General features: G+C 42.9%; 1 protein-coding gene across 1 annotated transcript; it reads left to right on the forward strand.

Annotated features, from left to right (window-relative positions):
* Positions 1-1,814: 1,814 nt before the first annotated feature.
* RSAD2 (radical S-adenosyl methionine domain containing 2) lies at positions 1,815-14,717 on the forward strand. The gene is made up of 6 exons (XM_073568165.1): positions 1,815-2,224; positions 3,669-3,830; positions 10,147-10,376; positions 11,442-11,591; positions 11,678-11,710; positions 13,057-14,717. The coding sequence occupies exons 1-6, from the start codon at positions 1,915-1,917 to the stop codon at positions 13,219-13,221; spliced, it is 1,050 nt and encodes a 349-aa protein (XP_073424266.1). The 5' UTR covers positions 1,815-1,914; the 3' UTR covers positions 13,222-14,717.
* The last annotated feature ends 483 nt before the right edge of the window (positions 14,718-15,200 follow it).

Raw genomic sequence — 15,200 nt, forward strand, 5'->3', positions numbered from 1 at the left:
TGCCTGGGGCCCCATTCGCTGTCTCTGCCCCCCCTGTATGCTGCCTGGGGCACCGTTCGCTGTCTATGCTCCCCTGGGGCCCCGTTACCTGTCTCTGCCTCCCCCATGTGCTGCCTGGGACCCTGTTCATTGTCTCTGCACCCCCGTGTGCTGCCTGGGGCCCCGTGTGCTGCCTGGGACTCTGTTCCCTGTCTCTGCCCACCCGTGTGCTGTCTGGGGAACCGTTCCCTCTCTGCCCACCCGTGTGCTGTCTGGAGCCCCGTTCCCTGTCTCTGCCCCCCTGTGTGCTGCCTGGGGCCCCGTTCGCTGTCTCTGCCCACCCGTGTGCTGCCTGGGGCCCCGTTCGCTGTCTCTGCCCACCCGTGTGCTGCCTGGGGCCCCGTTCGCTGTCTCTGCCCACCCGTGTGCTGCCTGGGGCCCCGTTCACTATCTCTGCCCCCCTGTATGCTGCCTGAGGCACCGTTCGCTGTCTATGCTCCCTGTGTGCTGCCTGGGGCCCCGTTACCTGTCTCTGCCCCCCATGTGCTGCCTGGGACCCCGTTCACTGTCTCTGCACCCCCCGTGTGCTGCCTGGGGCCCCGTGTGCTGCCTGGAGCCCTGTTATTGAGTATATCACCCAATGGTTCTCAAAGGCATGAAAAATCTGATCTACAGCAGCTGGGGTATATTTTGGCCCAGAGGGGTATAAACTGGCCTAGGTCAATTTATACCTCGGGGTATAGTTTGACCTAGCACAGAATATACCTGGGGTATAATCTGGTCTAGGCCACTTTAACCCTGGGTGTATTCTGGGCGGGGGTTTAATCTGGCCTGTTACACCGGGTCCGGAACTAGAAAGGTTGCATACTTTGTTCCTGGAGGGAAGCCTGAATAGGGTGGACCTTCCCTTGCTGTTTGGGGGAAGCCTGAGCAAGGAGGACCTTCCTGGGGACGGAGAAGGGTGGGGAAAGCCAGAAAAGGGTGCACAGCAGCAGAGGCATAAAAGGAAAAAGCGCATGATGTGACCACACTGGAAAGGATATCGCGCCAGCCGCCGTCAGCGCAATTGAGTACGCAGCCGGAGCTGCAGGTTTAGGACTTCCTAACACGCTTGCTACCGAACCGCCATTAACTGTACACCTTGCAAAATCCGTTGTCATTTATATTGTTTAACCTTTTACCTCCCTGCGTAGAGTAATTTCCACTGTAAATAAGCCTGTTAACCCCTGCTCTGCTTGCGTCCCGTCACTGCATCCCACGTTCCTGCTTGATCTCCTCTTACAGCACCTCCGCCCAAAAATTGTAATAAAAAGAATCCCTCACACAGATCCATCGATGGAAGAATAAAAAAAGTAATTGATCTCAGAAAATAGTGACAAACCAAATTTTTTTATTTTAATTTTACAAGGTTTGAAAAAAAATGTAGCCACTAAATATAAAAATTTGTGTTAGATAATGCTTTAATCATACTGACCTGAAGAATAATACTGCCAGATCATTTTTATCATGCAATGAATGCTGTAAAAAAAAAAATAAAAAAAAAAAAATGGCAGAATTGCGATTGTTTTTCACTATCTTAACCTACTTAGAATTTGTCAATACATTCTGTGGTAAAGTGAATGGGCTCATTAAAAAGTACCAATCATCTCACAAACAAACCCTCACAAGCTTATAAGTTCATGGAAAAATTAAAAAAAGATTTTATCCTGGAAGTATTGTTCTTTACAATAATATGTTGTGTAATAAAGGAAGAACATTGTGAAGTTTCTTTAAATGTAATAATAAACTGTGCCACTAGAGGTGCAGGTGAGCAGGTTTCAGATTTTGGATTTCTCATGAATGGAAACAGAAACATCTCATGTCAGCCCATGGAGGAGGACACAAAGCAGCATATATAAGGAGTAGGCTGCATCCAGAATTAGCCAAATTTCCAAGATGATGTCCCTGTGTTTGTTCCCCATCATGGAGATTCTGACAGCAGTCTGGAGGAATATGACATTCCTGATGGAATGTATGAAGATGCTTTCGTCCTGGTGCTGGCTGGGGGTTTTTGGGACAAAAAATATTTCTTCTTCAAAAATGAATGCACCCCAAGGTTCTGGGCGAGTAAAGCCTCTTAGTGTGAATTATCACTTCACAAGGCAGTGCAATTACAAATGTGGCTTCTGCTTCCACACGGCAAAGACGTCTTTCGTGTTACCCATAGAAGAAGCCAAGAAAGGACTGTCCATGTTGAAAGATGCAGGTGAGTCACTGATGGGTGATGTATCTTAAAATGCAAGATGAAGATTTTGTACAATTTTTTTTCCACTTTTACCGCTAAACCCCCAGTCCGCCAAAACTAAATTTTTCCTCTCTTGGTGTTTGGCCGTTGACATTTTCAGACAACTTCTGGGTTTTGTCAAAGGGTGGAGATATCAGGACATTTGTAGCTGTCTCCACTGTCATCACAGGGTATGGGGCTGCGATGGTTTCAGGTAATCTTATGGGGTGATCATTAGTGTAACTTGAAGCTCGTGGGCCCCAATGCAACATGTCCAACAGGGACCCCAACTATCTCAGGTCCTGAGATGTTTAGGAACTTTTGGGCCCAGGTGCTTCTGCAACCCCTGAACCTGTTATAGCTGAGCCCCTGGGGTCTTGTTTGGCTTAGTGCAGTGTGTTATGGCATAATCATTGTCGGACACCTTGCTTTGTGGTCTTTTTGTGACACCCTATATCGGCATCATCCGTGGCCGACACTTTGTTATGGGTGCACCAGTAGTAGTACCAGCTATATCGAGCACAAAACAATGTCAGTCTTGGTGCAAGCATTTCATGGGGTCACCTTTTTATGCTGCAGTGTTTTTGGGTTACTTTAGACTGACATCATGTTATGGGGGAATATTTTTTCCGAGGCATTGTTATTGAGCCATCTTGAGTCACTTGTTTATTATAGGGTCATCTGTGGCTCATGTTGTTTAGAGATCAACTTTGGCTGGCCCTGTGTAATGCAGTCATCTTTGGTTATTGGGTCATACATCATAGCAAGTAACATAGATTTCACTCTTATGGAGGCACTGTTGGCAGTGGGGTTAGATTTTTGGTTACAGTGTGAACATGCTCTTATACATTGAATGTATAGCAACTTATGCTCCGGCTCATTTCTTTGGTTTTGCTGTAGTTTCTTGTACTTTTTACAAACAGCTGTGTGGCTTCTCCTTTTTTAAGCTAAAAATTTCATTTATAAAACTTTGTATGGCCAGTTGTCTGACCAGTCGGACCTGGGTCCTTCTCTGCCCCATCTACATAGTGGTTGAATGGCACAAGGTGAGGTTAATACTAGAGGATAGAACTGTACCGATTGGGGGTCACCTTGTTGCGGTTGGATGGCATTTATTATTATAATCTATTTATATCTGCTCATTTTGCTTCTATTTCTATCTTATATTTTGTCTATAAGCATATTTGTCCGAATCACCGTTTAGGGGCCGTCATTATGGGGTAACCTTTGCCTACAACATATTTTTTGTCTGTCGGGGTGATCATGTGTAGCCAGTTCTCGCTAATGGAGGCATCTATAATAGTATCAGCCATAGTGAGTACATCACAGTGCCAGGCTTGGTCTGAAGATTTATTGAACTTGCAGAAAGAAGAAATGAAACTTTATAACTCTTGTATCTAAATTGCTGTATGTTTTTTCTTTCAAGGTATGGAGAAAATCAACTTTTCTGGAGGTGAACCATTTCTTCAGGAAAGAGGAAACTTTCTAGGCAAACTGGTTGAGTACTGCAAAAAAGAGCTGAAGCTGCCCAGTGTCAGCGTTGTGAGCAATGGAAGCCAGATCACTGAGAAATGGTTTAAAAGCTACGGTAAGTGACCGGCACTCATCAGTAGGAGAATCATTTAAAAAGGGGCACGGTTAATAAATGTTATTAAAGAAGCCTCCCATCTATATTTTTTGTATTAGGCTAGTTTCACACTAGCGTATGGAGGAGCTGCGGAGGGATGCGGACTTCCTCCGTGAAGCTCCGCCCACAGCCGCACCTCCTCCAATCAGCACTGCCTCCGTCGGCATGCGGCCTGCGTACCCTATCTTTAGCATTAGGCCGTGCCGATGTTTGCGGATGCCTCCTCATGCGTTGTTTTGACGGTGCAGCGACCGCACCAAAATGCAACAGGTCGCCGCACCGTCAAAATGACGCATGTGGAGGCATCCGCATACATCGGCATGGCCTGCGTACCTAATGCTAAAGATAAGGTAAGCATGCCGATGGAGGCAAAGCTGACCGGAGGAGGTGCGGCGGTGGGCGGAGCTTCACGGAGGAAGTCCGCATCCCTCCGCAGCTCCTCCATACGCTAGTGTGAAACCAGCCTTAAATGTGTGTATATGTGCAAGTAGTGCATGGTGAGTGAATTATTATACTCACCTACCGCTGCTCACTCCGGTGTCCTGCGCCCTTCTGCTCCTCTTCTCAGTAACGTCACCACAATTACGACTATACGGCTAACTCTACGCTCTGTGTGTGAGCTGGAAGCCTCTTGCGGAGGCTCGATTTTACACTCCGTAGGCTAACATTGTAAAAGGCACTTCTGGGTAACGTAGTGAACAGCCAGTCTGTAGAGCGGAGAAAAAGAGAACGTCCCTGAATCTTCAAAAGAGCAGCGATAGATGAGTATATTAATAACTAGTGATGAGCGATTGTGATAGGATAGAATGTTATCTGACCATGCTCGGGTGCTAACAGAGTTTTTTCGGCATGCTCGAATAATATGTTTGAGTCCCCGCGCCTACATTTCTCACAGCTGTTCGACAGCCGCAACACATGCAGTGGTTGCCTGAAAAACAGGCTGTGTTGCGGCTGTCAAACAGCTGTGGCAACTCTAGCATATTTTTCAACAATACTCGATAAGGACACGAGCATGCTCAGATAACACCTTATCCGGGCACACTCGCTTCTCACTATTAATAACCTCACACTATATTACAATTACATACATAGACAATTAAATAAAAAAATATAGATGGGAGTGTTTCTTTAAATATTATGGGCTTATGATATTGATGAGTGATTTTTAGGATAGGTCATCAATATCAGGTACCATGGTGGGGTCTGACACTGGGAACTCCCACCGTTCAACAGTTTTCTTCTCCAACAGCGGCCGGATGTGAATAGTGTTTAATCCGACACTACCCAGCACTGGGTAGTGGCATTAGGGAGTGAGCTGCAGTGCCCAAGAATGACCACTATTTAGCGTACAAAGCTGCTTTGTGACTGTTTCACACACTGCTTCTATCTAGCCAGCTCAGGACCAGCAAACAGCTGATCGGTGGGAGCATCAGGTGTTGAACTCTGTAGATAACAGAGTAATCGTCATTTTGCTCTTTTCTCCACCAGGACTGATCTTTCCTTCTCAATTCAGGGGTAAAATCTGTATTCAGTGCTTGGGAGAGGAGGAGCGAGAGGCAAACAAAGACATTCTGCATGTAGAAATTCTGCTGCAAGTTCTACTGAAATGACAGTTCTCTATAGAACTTTATGAGCACCAACTCTCATCTCCTATCTCAGTAATGGGAAGGTGTAAATTTATTGCAGACAGATATTATTTATGAACTGAGAATTTTGAGAGTGGATGCTCAGTCCAGAATGAAAATGAAGCAGATTTCTCCAATAAGATATATTATAAAGTTTATATTTTTTACATGTACTATCAATTGATTTATGAAAAAAAAAAAATTAAAACTGACGTTTACTTTTTAACCCCTTACCTACAATTGACGTAATATTCCGTCCATGTGACCATGGACCTAATTACTATGGACGGAATATTACGTCACCATGATCAGCGGCGCCCACGTGGTGAGCGCCGCTGATCGCGGCCGGGTGTCAGCTAATTATCATAGCTGACACCCGGCACAATGTGTCAGGGGCGGTCACGGACCGCCCCCGACACGTTAACCCCTTGCACACCGCGATCAAACGCGATCGCGGTGTACCGGGGGTTAAAGGGAAGCATCGGCAGGGAGGGGGCTCCCTCCGTGCTTCCCTGAGCCCCCCACAGCAGCGCAATGTGCAGCGCTGCTGCGGGGGGCTCCTTTCCTCCAGGCCCCCGAATCCAAGATGGCGACGGGGGCCTTCGGGGGCCTGAGGAAGCTGGCTTCCTCAGTGCCTGCAAAGCGCAGGCATGAGGAAGTCTGCAGCAGTGCCTGTGACAGATTGCTGATCTGTCACAGTGATCTGTGATGTGACAGATCAGCGATCTGTCACAGGACAGTGATGTCCCACCTGGGACAAGGTAATAAAGTAAAAAAAAAAAAGTGTTAAAAATAATTAAAAAAAAAAATCGCTAAATAAATTAGTAAAAAAAAAAATATTCCCCAATAAATCCATTTTTTCAAAATAAAAAAAACAAAAACAATAAAAGTACACATATTTGGTATCGCCGCGTCCGTAACGACCTGCCCTATAAAACTGTCCCATTAGTTAACCCCTTTAGCGAACCCCTTAAAAAATAAAAATAAAAAACGAAGCAAAAAATAATGATTTATTATCATACCACCGAACAAAAAGTGCAATAACGCGCGATCAAAAAGACACATATAAATATCCATGGTACCGCTGAAAACGTCATCTTGTCCCACAAAAAACGAGCCGCCACACAGCGTCATCCGCAAAAAAATAAAAAAGTTATAGCTCGCAGAATAAAGCGATACAAAAATAATTATTTTTTATATAAAATTATTTTCATTGCAAAAAACCGACAAAACATAAAAAATGACCTAAATGAGGTATCGCTGTAACCGTACTGACCCAAAAAATAAAACCGCTTTATCAATTTTACCGCACGCGGAACGGTGTAAACGCACCCCCCCAAAAGAAATTCATAAAACGCTGGTTTTTGTTCATTCTGCGTCCCAAAAATCGGAATAAAAAGCGATCAAAAAATGTCACGTGCCCGAAAATGGTACCAATAAAAACGTCAACTCGTCCCGCAAAAAATAAGACCTCACATGACTCGGTGGGTCAAAATACGGAAAAATTCTAGCTCTCAATATGTGGTGATGCAAAAACTACTTTTACAATAAAAAGCGTCTTTTAGCGTGTGACAGCCGCCAAACATAAAAACCGCCATAAATAGTAAATCAAACCCCCCGTTATCACCCCCTTAGTTAGGGAAAAATAATAAAACTAAAAGAAAATGTATTTATTTCCATTTTCCCGCTAGGGCTAGGGTTAGGGCTAGGGTTAGGGCTAGGGTTAGGGCTAGGGTTAGGGCTAGGGTTAGGGCTAGGGCTCAGATTAGGGTTAGGGGTGTGTTGAGGTTAGGGTTGGAGTTATAATTGGGGGGTTTCCACTGTTTGGGCACATCAGGTGCTCTCCAAAGGCAACATGGCGTCTGATCTCAATTCCAGCCAATTCTGCGTTGAAAAAGTCAAATGGTGCTCCTTCCCTTCCAAGCTCTGCCATGCGCCCAAACAGTGTTTTACCCCCACATGTAGGGTATCAGCCTACTCAGGACAAATTACAAAACAACTTTTGGGGTCCAATTTCTCCTGTTACCCTTAGGAAAATAAAAAATTGGGGGCAAAAATATAATTTTGCGGAAAAAAATGTTTTTTTTATTTTCACGCCCAGGCGTTATAAACTTCTGTGAAGCACTTGGGGGTTCAAAGTGCTCTCCATCTAGATAAGCTCCGTGGGGGGTCTAGTTTCCAAAATGGGGTCACTTGTGGGGAGTTTCAATAGTTTAGGTACATCAGGGGCTCTCCAAACACACATGACACCCGCAGACCAATCCATCAAAGTCTGCATTCCAAAACGTCACTACTTCCCTTCCGAGCCCTGACGTGTGCCCATACAGTAGTTTTCTCCCACATATGAGGTATCAGCGTACTCAGGACAAATTGGACAACAACTTTTGGGGTCCAATTTCTCCTGTTACCCTTGGGAAAATAAAAAAATTGGGGACTAATTGATCATGTTTGTGGAAAGAATACGATTTTTTTATTTTCATGCCTGGGCATTATAAACTTCTGTGAAGCCCTTGGTGGTTCAAAGTGCTCACCACACATCTAGATAAGTTCCTCAGGGGGTCTAGTTTCCAAAATGGGATCATTTGTGGGGGGTTTTCACTGTTTAGGTACATTAGGGGCTCTCCAAAGGCAACATGACACCCACAGACCATTCCATCAAAGTCTGCATTCCAAAACGTCACTACTTCCCTTCCGAGCCCTGACGTGTGTCCATACAGTAGTTTTCTCCCACATATGGGGTGTCAGCGTACTCAGAACAAATTGGACAACAACTTTTGGGGTCCAATTTCTCCTGTTACCCTTGGGAAAATAAAAAAATGGGGACTAAAAGATGATGTTTGTGGAAAAAATACGATTTTTTTTATTTTCACGCCCGGACGTTATAAACTTCAGTGAAGCACTGGGGGGTTCAAAGTGCTCACCACACATCTAGATAAGTTCCTTGGGGGGTCTAGTTTCCAAAATGGTGTCATTTGTGGGGAGTTTCTACTGTTTTGGTACATCAGGGGCTTTCCTAACGCGACATGGTGTCCGATCTCAATTCCAGCCAAAAACGTCAAATGGCGCTGCTTCCCTTCTGAGCTCTGCCATGCGCCCAAATAGTGGTTTACACCCACATGTGGGGTATCAGCGTACTCAGGATAAATTGCACAATATCTTTTAGGGTCCTGTTACTTTTGGAAAAATAAGAATTGAGGGTGAAAAGATCATTTTTGTGGAAAAAATATGATTTTTTAATTGTACTGCTGTACGTTATAAACTTCAGTGAAGCACTGGGGGGTTCAAAGTGCTCACCACACATCTAGATAAGTTCCTTGGGGGGTCTAGTTTCCAAAATGGTGTCATTTGTGGGGGGTTTCTAGTGTTTTGGTACATCAGGGGTTTTCCAATCGCGACATGATGTCCGATCTCAATTCCAGCCAAAAACGTCAAATGGCGCTGCTTCCCTTCCGAGCTCTGCCATGCGCCCAAATAGTGGTTTACCCCCACATGTGGGGTATCAGCGTACTCAGGACAAATTGCACAATAACTTTTAGGGTCCTGTTACCCTTAGAAAAATAAAAATTGGGGGTGAAAAGATCATTTTTGTGGAAAAAATATGATTTTTTAATTGTACCGCTGTACGTTATAAACTTCTGTGAAGCCCTTGTGGGTTCAAAGTTCTCACCACATATCTAGATAAGTTCCTTGGGGGGTCTAGTTTCCAAAATGGGGTCACTTGGGGGGTTTCCAGTGTTTAGGTACATCAGGGGCTCTCCAAACGCGGCATGGCGTCCGATCTGAATTCCAGCCAATTTTGCATTGAAAAAGTCAAACGGCGCTCCTCCCTACTGAGGTCTGCCATGCGCCGAAACAGTGGTTCCCCCCCACATATCAGGTATCAGCGTACTCAGGACAAATTGCACAATAACTTTTGCAGTCCAATTTCTCCTGTTACCCTTGGTAAAATAAAGAAAATTGAACCTGAAGTATTTTTTTTGTGAAAAAAAGTTAAATGTTCATTTTTTTTTTTAATATTCAAAAAATTCCTGTGACGCACCTAAAGAGTTAATAAACTTCTTGAATGTGGTTTTAAGCACCTTAAGGGGTGCATTTTTTAGAATGGTGTCACTTTTGGGTATTTTCTATCATATAGACCCCTCAAAGTGGCTTCAAATGTGAAGTGGTCCCTAAAAATAAAATGGTGTTGCAAAAATGAGAAATCGCTGGTCAATTTTTAACCCTTATAACTTCCTAACAAAAAAAAATTTTGGTTCCAAAATTGTGCTCATGTAAAGTAAACATGTGGGAAATGTTATGTATTAAGTTTTTTGTGTGCCGTATCGCTGTGATTTAAGGGCATAAAAATTCAAAGTTGGAAAATTGCGAAATTTTCAAAATTTTCGCCAAATTTCCATTTTTTTCACAAATAAACGCAAGTTATTTGAATGCAATTTTACCACTAACATGAAGTACAATATGTCACGAGAAAACAATGTCAGAATCACCGGGATCCATGGAAGCGTTCCAGAGTTATGACCTCATAAAGGGACAGTGGTCAGAATTGTAAAAATTGGCCCGGTAGTTAACGTGCAAACCACCCTTGGTAGTGAAGGGGTTAAACCAGAATTTCTGATTCCGGAGCACAACTTATTAAATTCTGTGTTTTCTAGGAGAACATTTGGATATTCTTGCCGTGTCCTGTGACAGTTTCAATGAAGACGTCAACAAGCTCATTGGCCGAGGACAAGGAAACAGAAATCACGTGGAGAAGCTGATGAAGATCAGACAGTGGTGCCGTGACTACAATGTTGCCTTTAAAATCAACTCGGTCATCAACAGTTACAATGTGGAAGACGACATGAGAGACGAAATTACCATGATCAGCCCAGTACGCTGGAAGGTAGGCTGCAGTGAAGAATGGCTGCGCGGGAAATCAGGAACTTTGGTACCGATTCATTAGGACTCGCGTTGTACTCTTCCGTCTTAATAATGGGCATGAAGATGTAAGAAAGACCTAATTCACGATTTAGGTGCATCTTATTTCTCATACACCTCCGTGTCGTCCTGATGCACGTTTCTGGCGAAAGTTACCCAACTACGGTGACAAAACTTTTGAAGAATTTGTCAATTGGTCTTTGCCTGCTCATGCTCTGCCCACATTGGTGGATTTGTCCAGAATTGGCATAAAACCTCCAAAAGTCACAAAATTCTTTTCATAACTTTGCCAATGTTTTGAGGCTTTTAAAAGTATATTCCTCCAGAAATTTGGTGAAAACACGTTGATAAATCGGAGCCTTAGTATTTAAGACTTTCTAAGACATGCCACATTCTGTGTGCGCCGGCTCCCATTGGCAGTCCGTGACATACGGTAATCAAAGGATGCTAATGAGATGCCAGGGTCCTATCGAAGACCCTGTCCCTGCCATCTTCATCCTCCTGAGAAGCCTAGCTACAGGCCGGGCTTCGTAGGAGACCATAAGGTTCACTATATACAGCAATACTATTGTACTGTAGTGCAAGTGATTAAAAGGGCAGCAAAAAGTATAAAAAACTGTTTTGAAAAATAACCCAAAAAGCATAAATATAAGAATTGCCCCCCATAAATTAACTAAAAAAAAAAAACTATGTTAGGTATCTGAGAGTATAAATTTATTTAACCCGTAAGTTATACGTCATAAAGAAAAAAAAAATTGTTAAGTTAAAATTGATGTTTTTTTGTTGCCGGACACCTTTACTTCCAAAATGCTATAAAAAGCAATTAGAACGGTGTATGCACCCAGAATGTCACCGATAAAAAGCACACTGCTCTTTTGTTTGATTTATTTCCCCCTTCATTTGGAATTTATTTTTCATTAGAATTTGTTAGAATTTGTCCTGCAAAAATCTAGGGCCCTCATGTCGAGAGAAAAATAAAATGACCGCTCAGCACCCGAGTTTCCATCTTGTCATTTTCATTATTTGTTAGGTGTTCCAGTGTCTCATTATTGATGGGGAGAATTCTGGAGAAGAAGCGCTGAGACAGGCTGAGAAGTTTGTCATAAGCGATGAAGAGTTTAAGGGTTTCCTGAATCGTCATAAGGACATCAAATGTTTGGTTCCAGAATCCAACCAGCAGGTATTTATTCCCATTCTTAACCTTGTCTCCTATTTTAATCACAAACCTCCCCATGTGATCGTCTAACGTGTTCTCTACTTTTCTAGATGCGGGATTCATACCTCATTTTGGATGAATATGTAAGTTGATGCCATATTAATGTATTTTGTGTAATGTAATAACGATGTTCTCATTATTAGATTTTGCCCTCTCTGTGAGGGAATAAAGGAGATGTCGGGCTCAGACAATCCTTTTTGTAAAAATGGTCGCCCAATAACAGGCTGATCACAGGAGAGTGTGACTTTGTACATAAACTTTACGGTACATATTAGAATTCTCACATTCTCTCACCATCACGTAAATGAAGTATAACACAATTCCCACTTTACATTCACATTTCCTGGAAAGTCACAGGCTGGAGATTAATGTAGTATAGTAATTAGTGATGAGCGAGCGTATTCGGATAAGGTGTGATCTGAACACGCTCGTCTCCCAATGGAGTATTTTCGATGTGTTTGAAAAAAAATGCTCGAGTTTCCACTCCTGCATGTCTCGCGGCTGTTCGACAGCCACAACACAGGCAGTGATCGCCTAAAGGTACTGTCACACTTAGCGATGCACCAGCGATCCCGACCAGTGATATGACCCGGTCAGGATCGCTGGGGCATCGCTAAGTGGTCGCTAGTGAGCTGCCACACAGGCAGATCTCACCAGCGACATCGCAGGGGTCGGGGGTCGCTACTTACCTGTCAGACGAGGCGATCTTGACTTCCTCCCGCCCGCGTCCACGCGTTGCTCGCCTCCACAGCAGGAAGCCCCAGCAGGAAGCTGACAACGAGAAACAGTCCAGGACGTTCTCGCGCGATCAGCGATAACCAAGGGGGGGAGCCGGTCGGAAGGTAAGTATCAGACATAGCGATATCGCTATAACGTCACAAAAACCAGTGACGTTATAGCGATATTGCTAGCGATATTGCTTAGTGTGACGGGCCCTTTACAGGCAATCCCTTCCTGTGTTGCGGCTCTTGAACAACTGCGCATGGAGCCACAGCGACTTCAGCATTTTTTTCAAACATGCCGAAAATACTCCATTAGAACACGAGCGTGTTCAGATCACACCTTATCCGAGTATTCTCGCTCATCACTAATAGTAATCTAATGGAGGAAAAAAACTAACATCAGCCCCACCTCATAAGACTGTGCTGACAAGTATAGTAACTATTTCCAATAACAACCAGCAGAACTGTGAATTCAGCTCTGGAGTGTAATATAAGTATAATGAAGGCTGAAACCCAGGATCAATACATAAACAGTACAGAGTTACTCAACAAAAACTGCAGTAAATAGAGGAGCGGAATAGCTATGTGCTAATAGACCAAAGTGCGAATAGGTCAAAACCCATTCGAAATAACCCTAATGTGTTCATACCTAAAGGGACTCCAATATTCTAATCGTGTTCATTATTGTAATCTCACTTTTATTCTAGATGCGTTTCCTTGACTGCAGAAATGGAAGAAAAGATCCTTCAAAGTCAATCTTGGATGTTGGAGTCAGAAATGCCATAAAGTTTAGTGGTTTTGATGAGAAGATGTTTTTTAAGAGAGGAGGGAAATACGTGTGGAGCAAAGCAGATCTGAGACTGGACTGGTGATCAGCGCAGATTCGGGACTGGACTGATGATCAGAGCAGATCTGGGACTGGACTGGCGATCAACGATTGGTGGCTTCTAGCTGGGGTCAAGTATTGCCGCTGAACAATAAGCAATGCCTTCACTAGAGGATTCCTCAATGTCATTTAGAATCGTCCATCATTATGATATCATTTAGTTGAAGTTAGTCCAGGAATGGAACATGAACTCTAAACAAGACCAACTTACATAAACCTCAAATATCACAAAAGACCACAGCAATAGAACAATATGCATTTTAACTGAAATTATTGTGTAAAAATCGGAATTTTGTAAAAAAAAACCACTAATGTAACATAGAAGTATTCCCAGCCACACTTGGCTATATTAAGTACTCCCTTAGAAGTTAATGGATATAGCCATGTGTGCACAGCAACATCTTCAGCCACAGCGGCCCTGTTATCCAGATAGGCTGGTCCCTGAAGTTGAGCTGTATAACCTCTGGATATACCATAACTGAAGTGGGACTACCTCTTTAAACTAAATGCACCCGCTTCCCCTCCTTTCCTCATTCTTCGCTTTTACTTGGATCTTGTTTAAAATGTCAGATATTATTCTCTCCCATTGAGATGTGTCTTATATGGCCACCAGCAGTGATGGTCACCCTTCAGGTCTACAGTTGTGAAATCGACTTTCCAAAATTTTTTTTTTTTTTGCTTTTGATAGATTTTATAACTGCTTTTAAAAATATGTTTAGTAAAATTTTGCTGTTTTCACTTTTCCACTTAATTTTGGCTCTCGGCAGCGTAGCACATAATGCTCATACCCGAAAACCATCAGTAAGCAGGCTAGATTCTGCTGACGGATCTTTATATGGCTTTATTTCTATTCCAGATACATTTTGCGAGGATAAATGGGGCTGCACAGTTTATAGATGAATATTACACACTCATCTGGTCATAAATCTAAAGTTTTCTCTACGACTTGAAGAAAATTCCAATTTTTAATTATGCTCGTTGGGAAAAGGCATTGTCACGAAATATCTTTAGTGTGATATAAAAATTATTTATACAAGTATTGTGGAAAATATTATGAATTTGCATGAGTTTTTTTCTATGATGAGTATAAATAGCATAAATGCAACAATTGTCATATTTAAAGGGGTTGCACATTAGTGGACGATCCTTTTACGAGAATACTTTTATGGACACACAATAAGAATAAACCATTAAATGAACCTTGCTGATGGTTTCCAATTAGCAGAAGTACGTTTCATTCAATATTTTGCAGGGTAGCAAGGAATATGTGTTACAGTAAATGTTAGGGAATTACAAGTATTGGAAACGTTGAGGTTGAACAGAAAAAAAGACCAATATTTTTGAACCTAAAATCTATTGTATTTATTTTTCATTATAATTTATGTTTGCTTAACTGCACTTTACCATGAAGAGTTTGTATTTTTTTGTACTGTATGTATTGTATTTTTCACTGATGTTTTGCAGAATAAAGTCTTGATGTTCTTTCTGTTGTTGTTATTATAGGAGTCTGACAAACGATATGGGAGAGATTGAGGCCTTGGTAATGGAGGAACACGTGATATACTGGTGTTGCTGAGACATGGTTGGACTATTTGTAATCGGGCTGTAAATTTTACTGGTTTTACGCCGGTCAAATGGGAAAGGGGTGAGACAGGGGCAACAGGGGAGGAAGGGTAGGGAGAAGTTTAAACTTTGCAGGTGGAATTACATAGGAAGCTAAGTAATTTTTGGAGTAATCTATAGACCCCAATGCAGAGTCAACTGCATAATCAGATGGCGTGGGCTGCACCGTGGTGATTATGGGAGATTATAACAACCCAGGTACTGTGACTGGGGGTCGCAGTTCTTCTTCAACCTCATAGGGGAGAAAATTCCTTCAAAGCTTGTTGAAGGACAATTTTATGGGCCAGGTGGTTGAAGACCCGATAAGAGGAGGCACTCTATGGGATCTGCTCATTGCTAATC

Source organism: Dendrobates tinctorius, unplaced genomic scaffold (genome assembly GCF_039654945.1).
Source record: "Dendrobates tinctorius isolate UK_male_01 unplaced genomic scaffold, ASM3965494v1 ptg000021l, whole genome shotgun sequence".
NCBI lineage: Eukaryota > Metazoa > Chordata > Amphibia > Anura > Dendrobatidae > Dendrobates > Dendrobates tinctorius.

Bases quoted from the DNA above. Each gene is read 5' to 3' on its own strand.
- RSAD2 (XM_073568165.1), top strand. From the start codon at position 1,915: ATGATGTCCCTGTGTTTGTTCCCCATCATGGAGATTCTGACAGCAGTC. The intron at 10,377-11,441 runs GTAGGCTGCAGT...ATTATTTGTTAG, and splicing joins TCAGCCCAGTACGCTGGAAG to GTGTTCCAGTGTCTCATTAT. The intron at 11,592-11,677 runs GTATTTATTCCC...CTACTTTTCTAG, and splicing joins TTCCAGAATCCAACCAGCAG to ATGCGGGATTCATACCTCAT.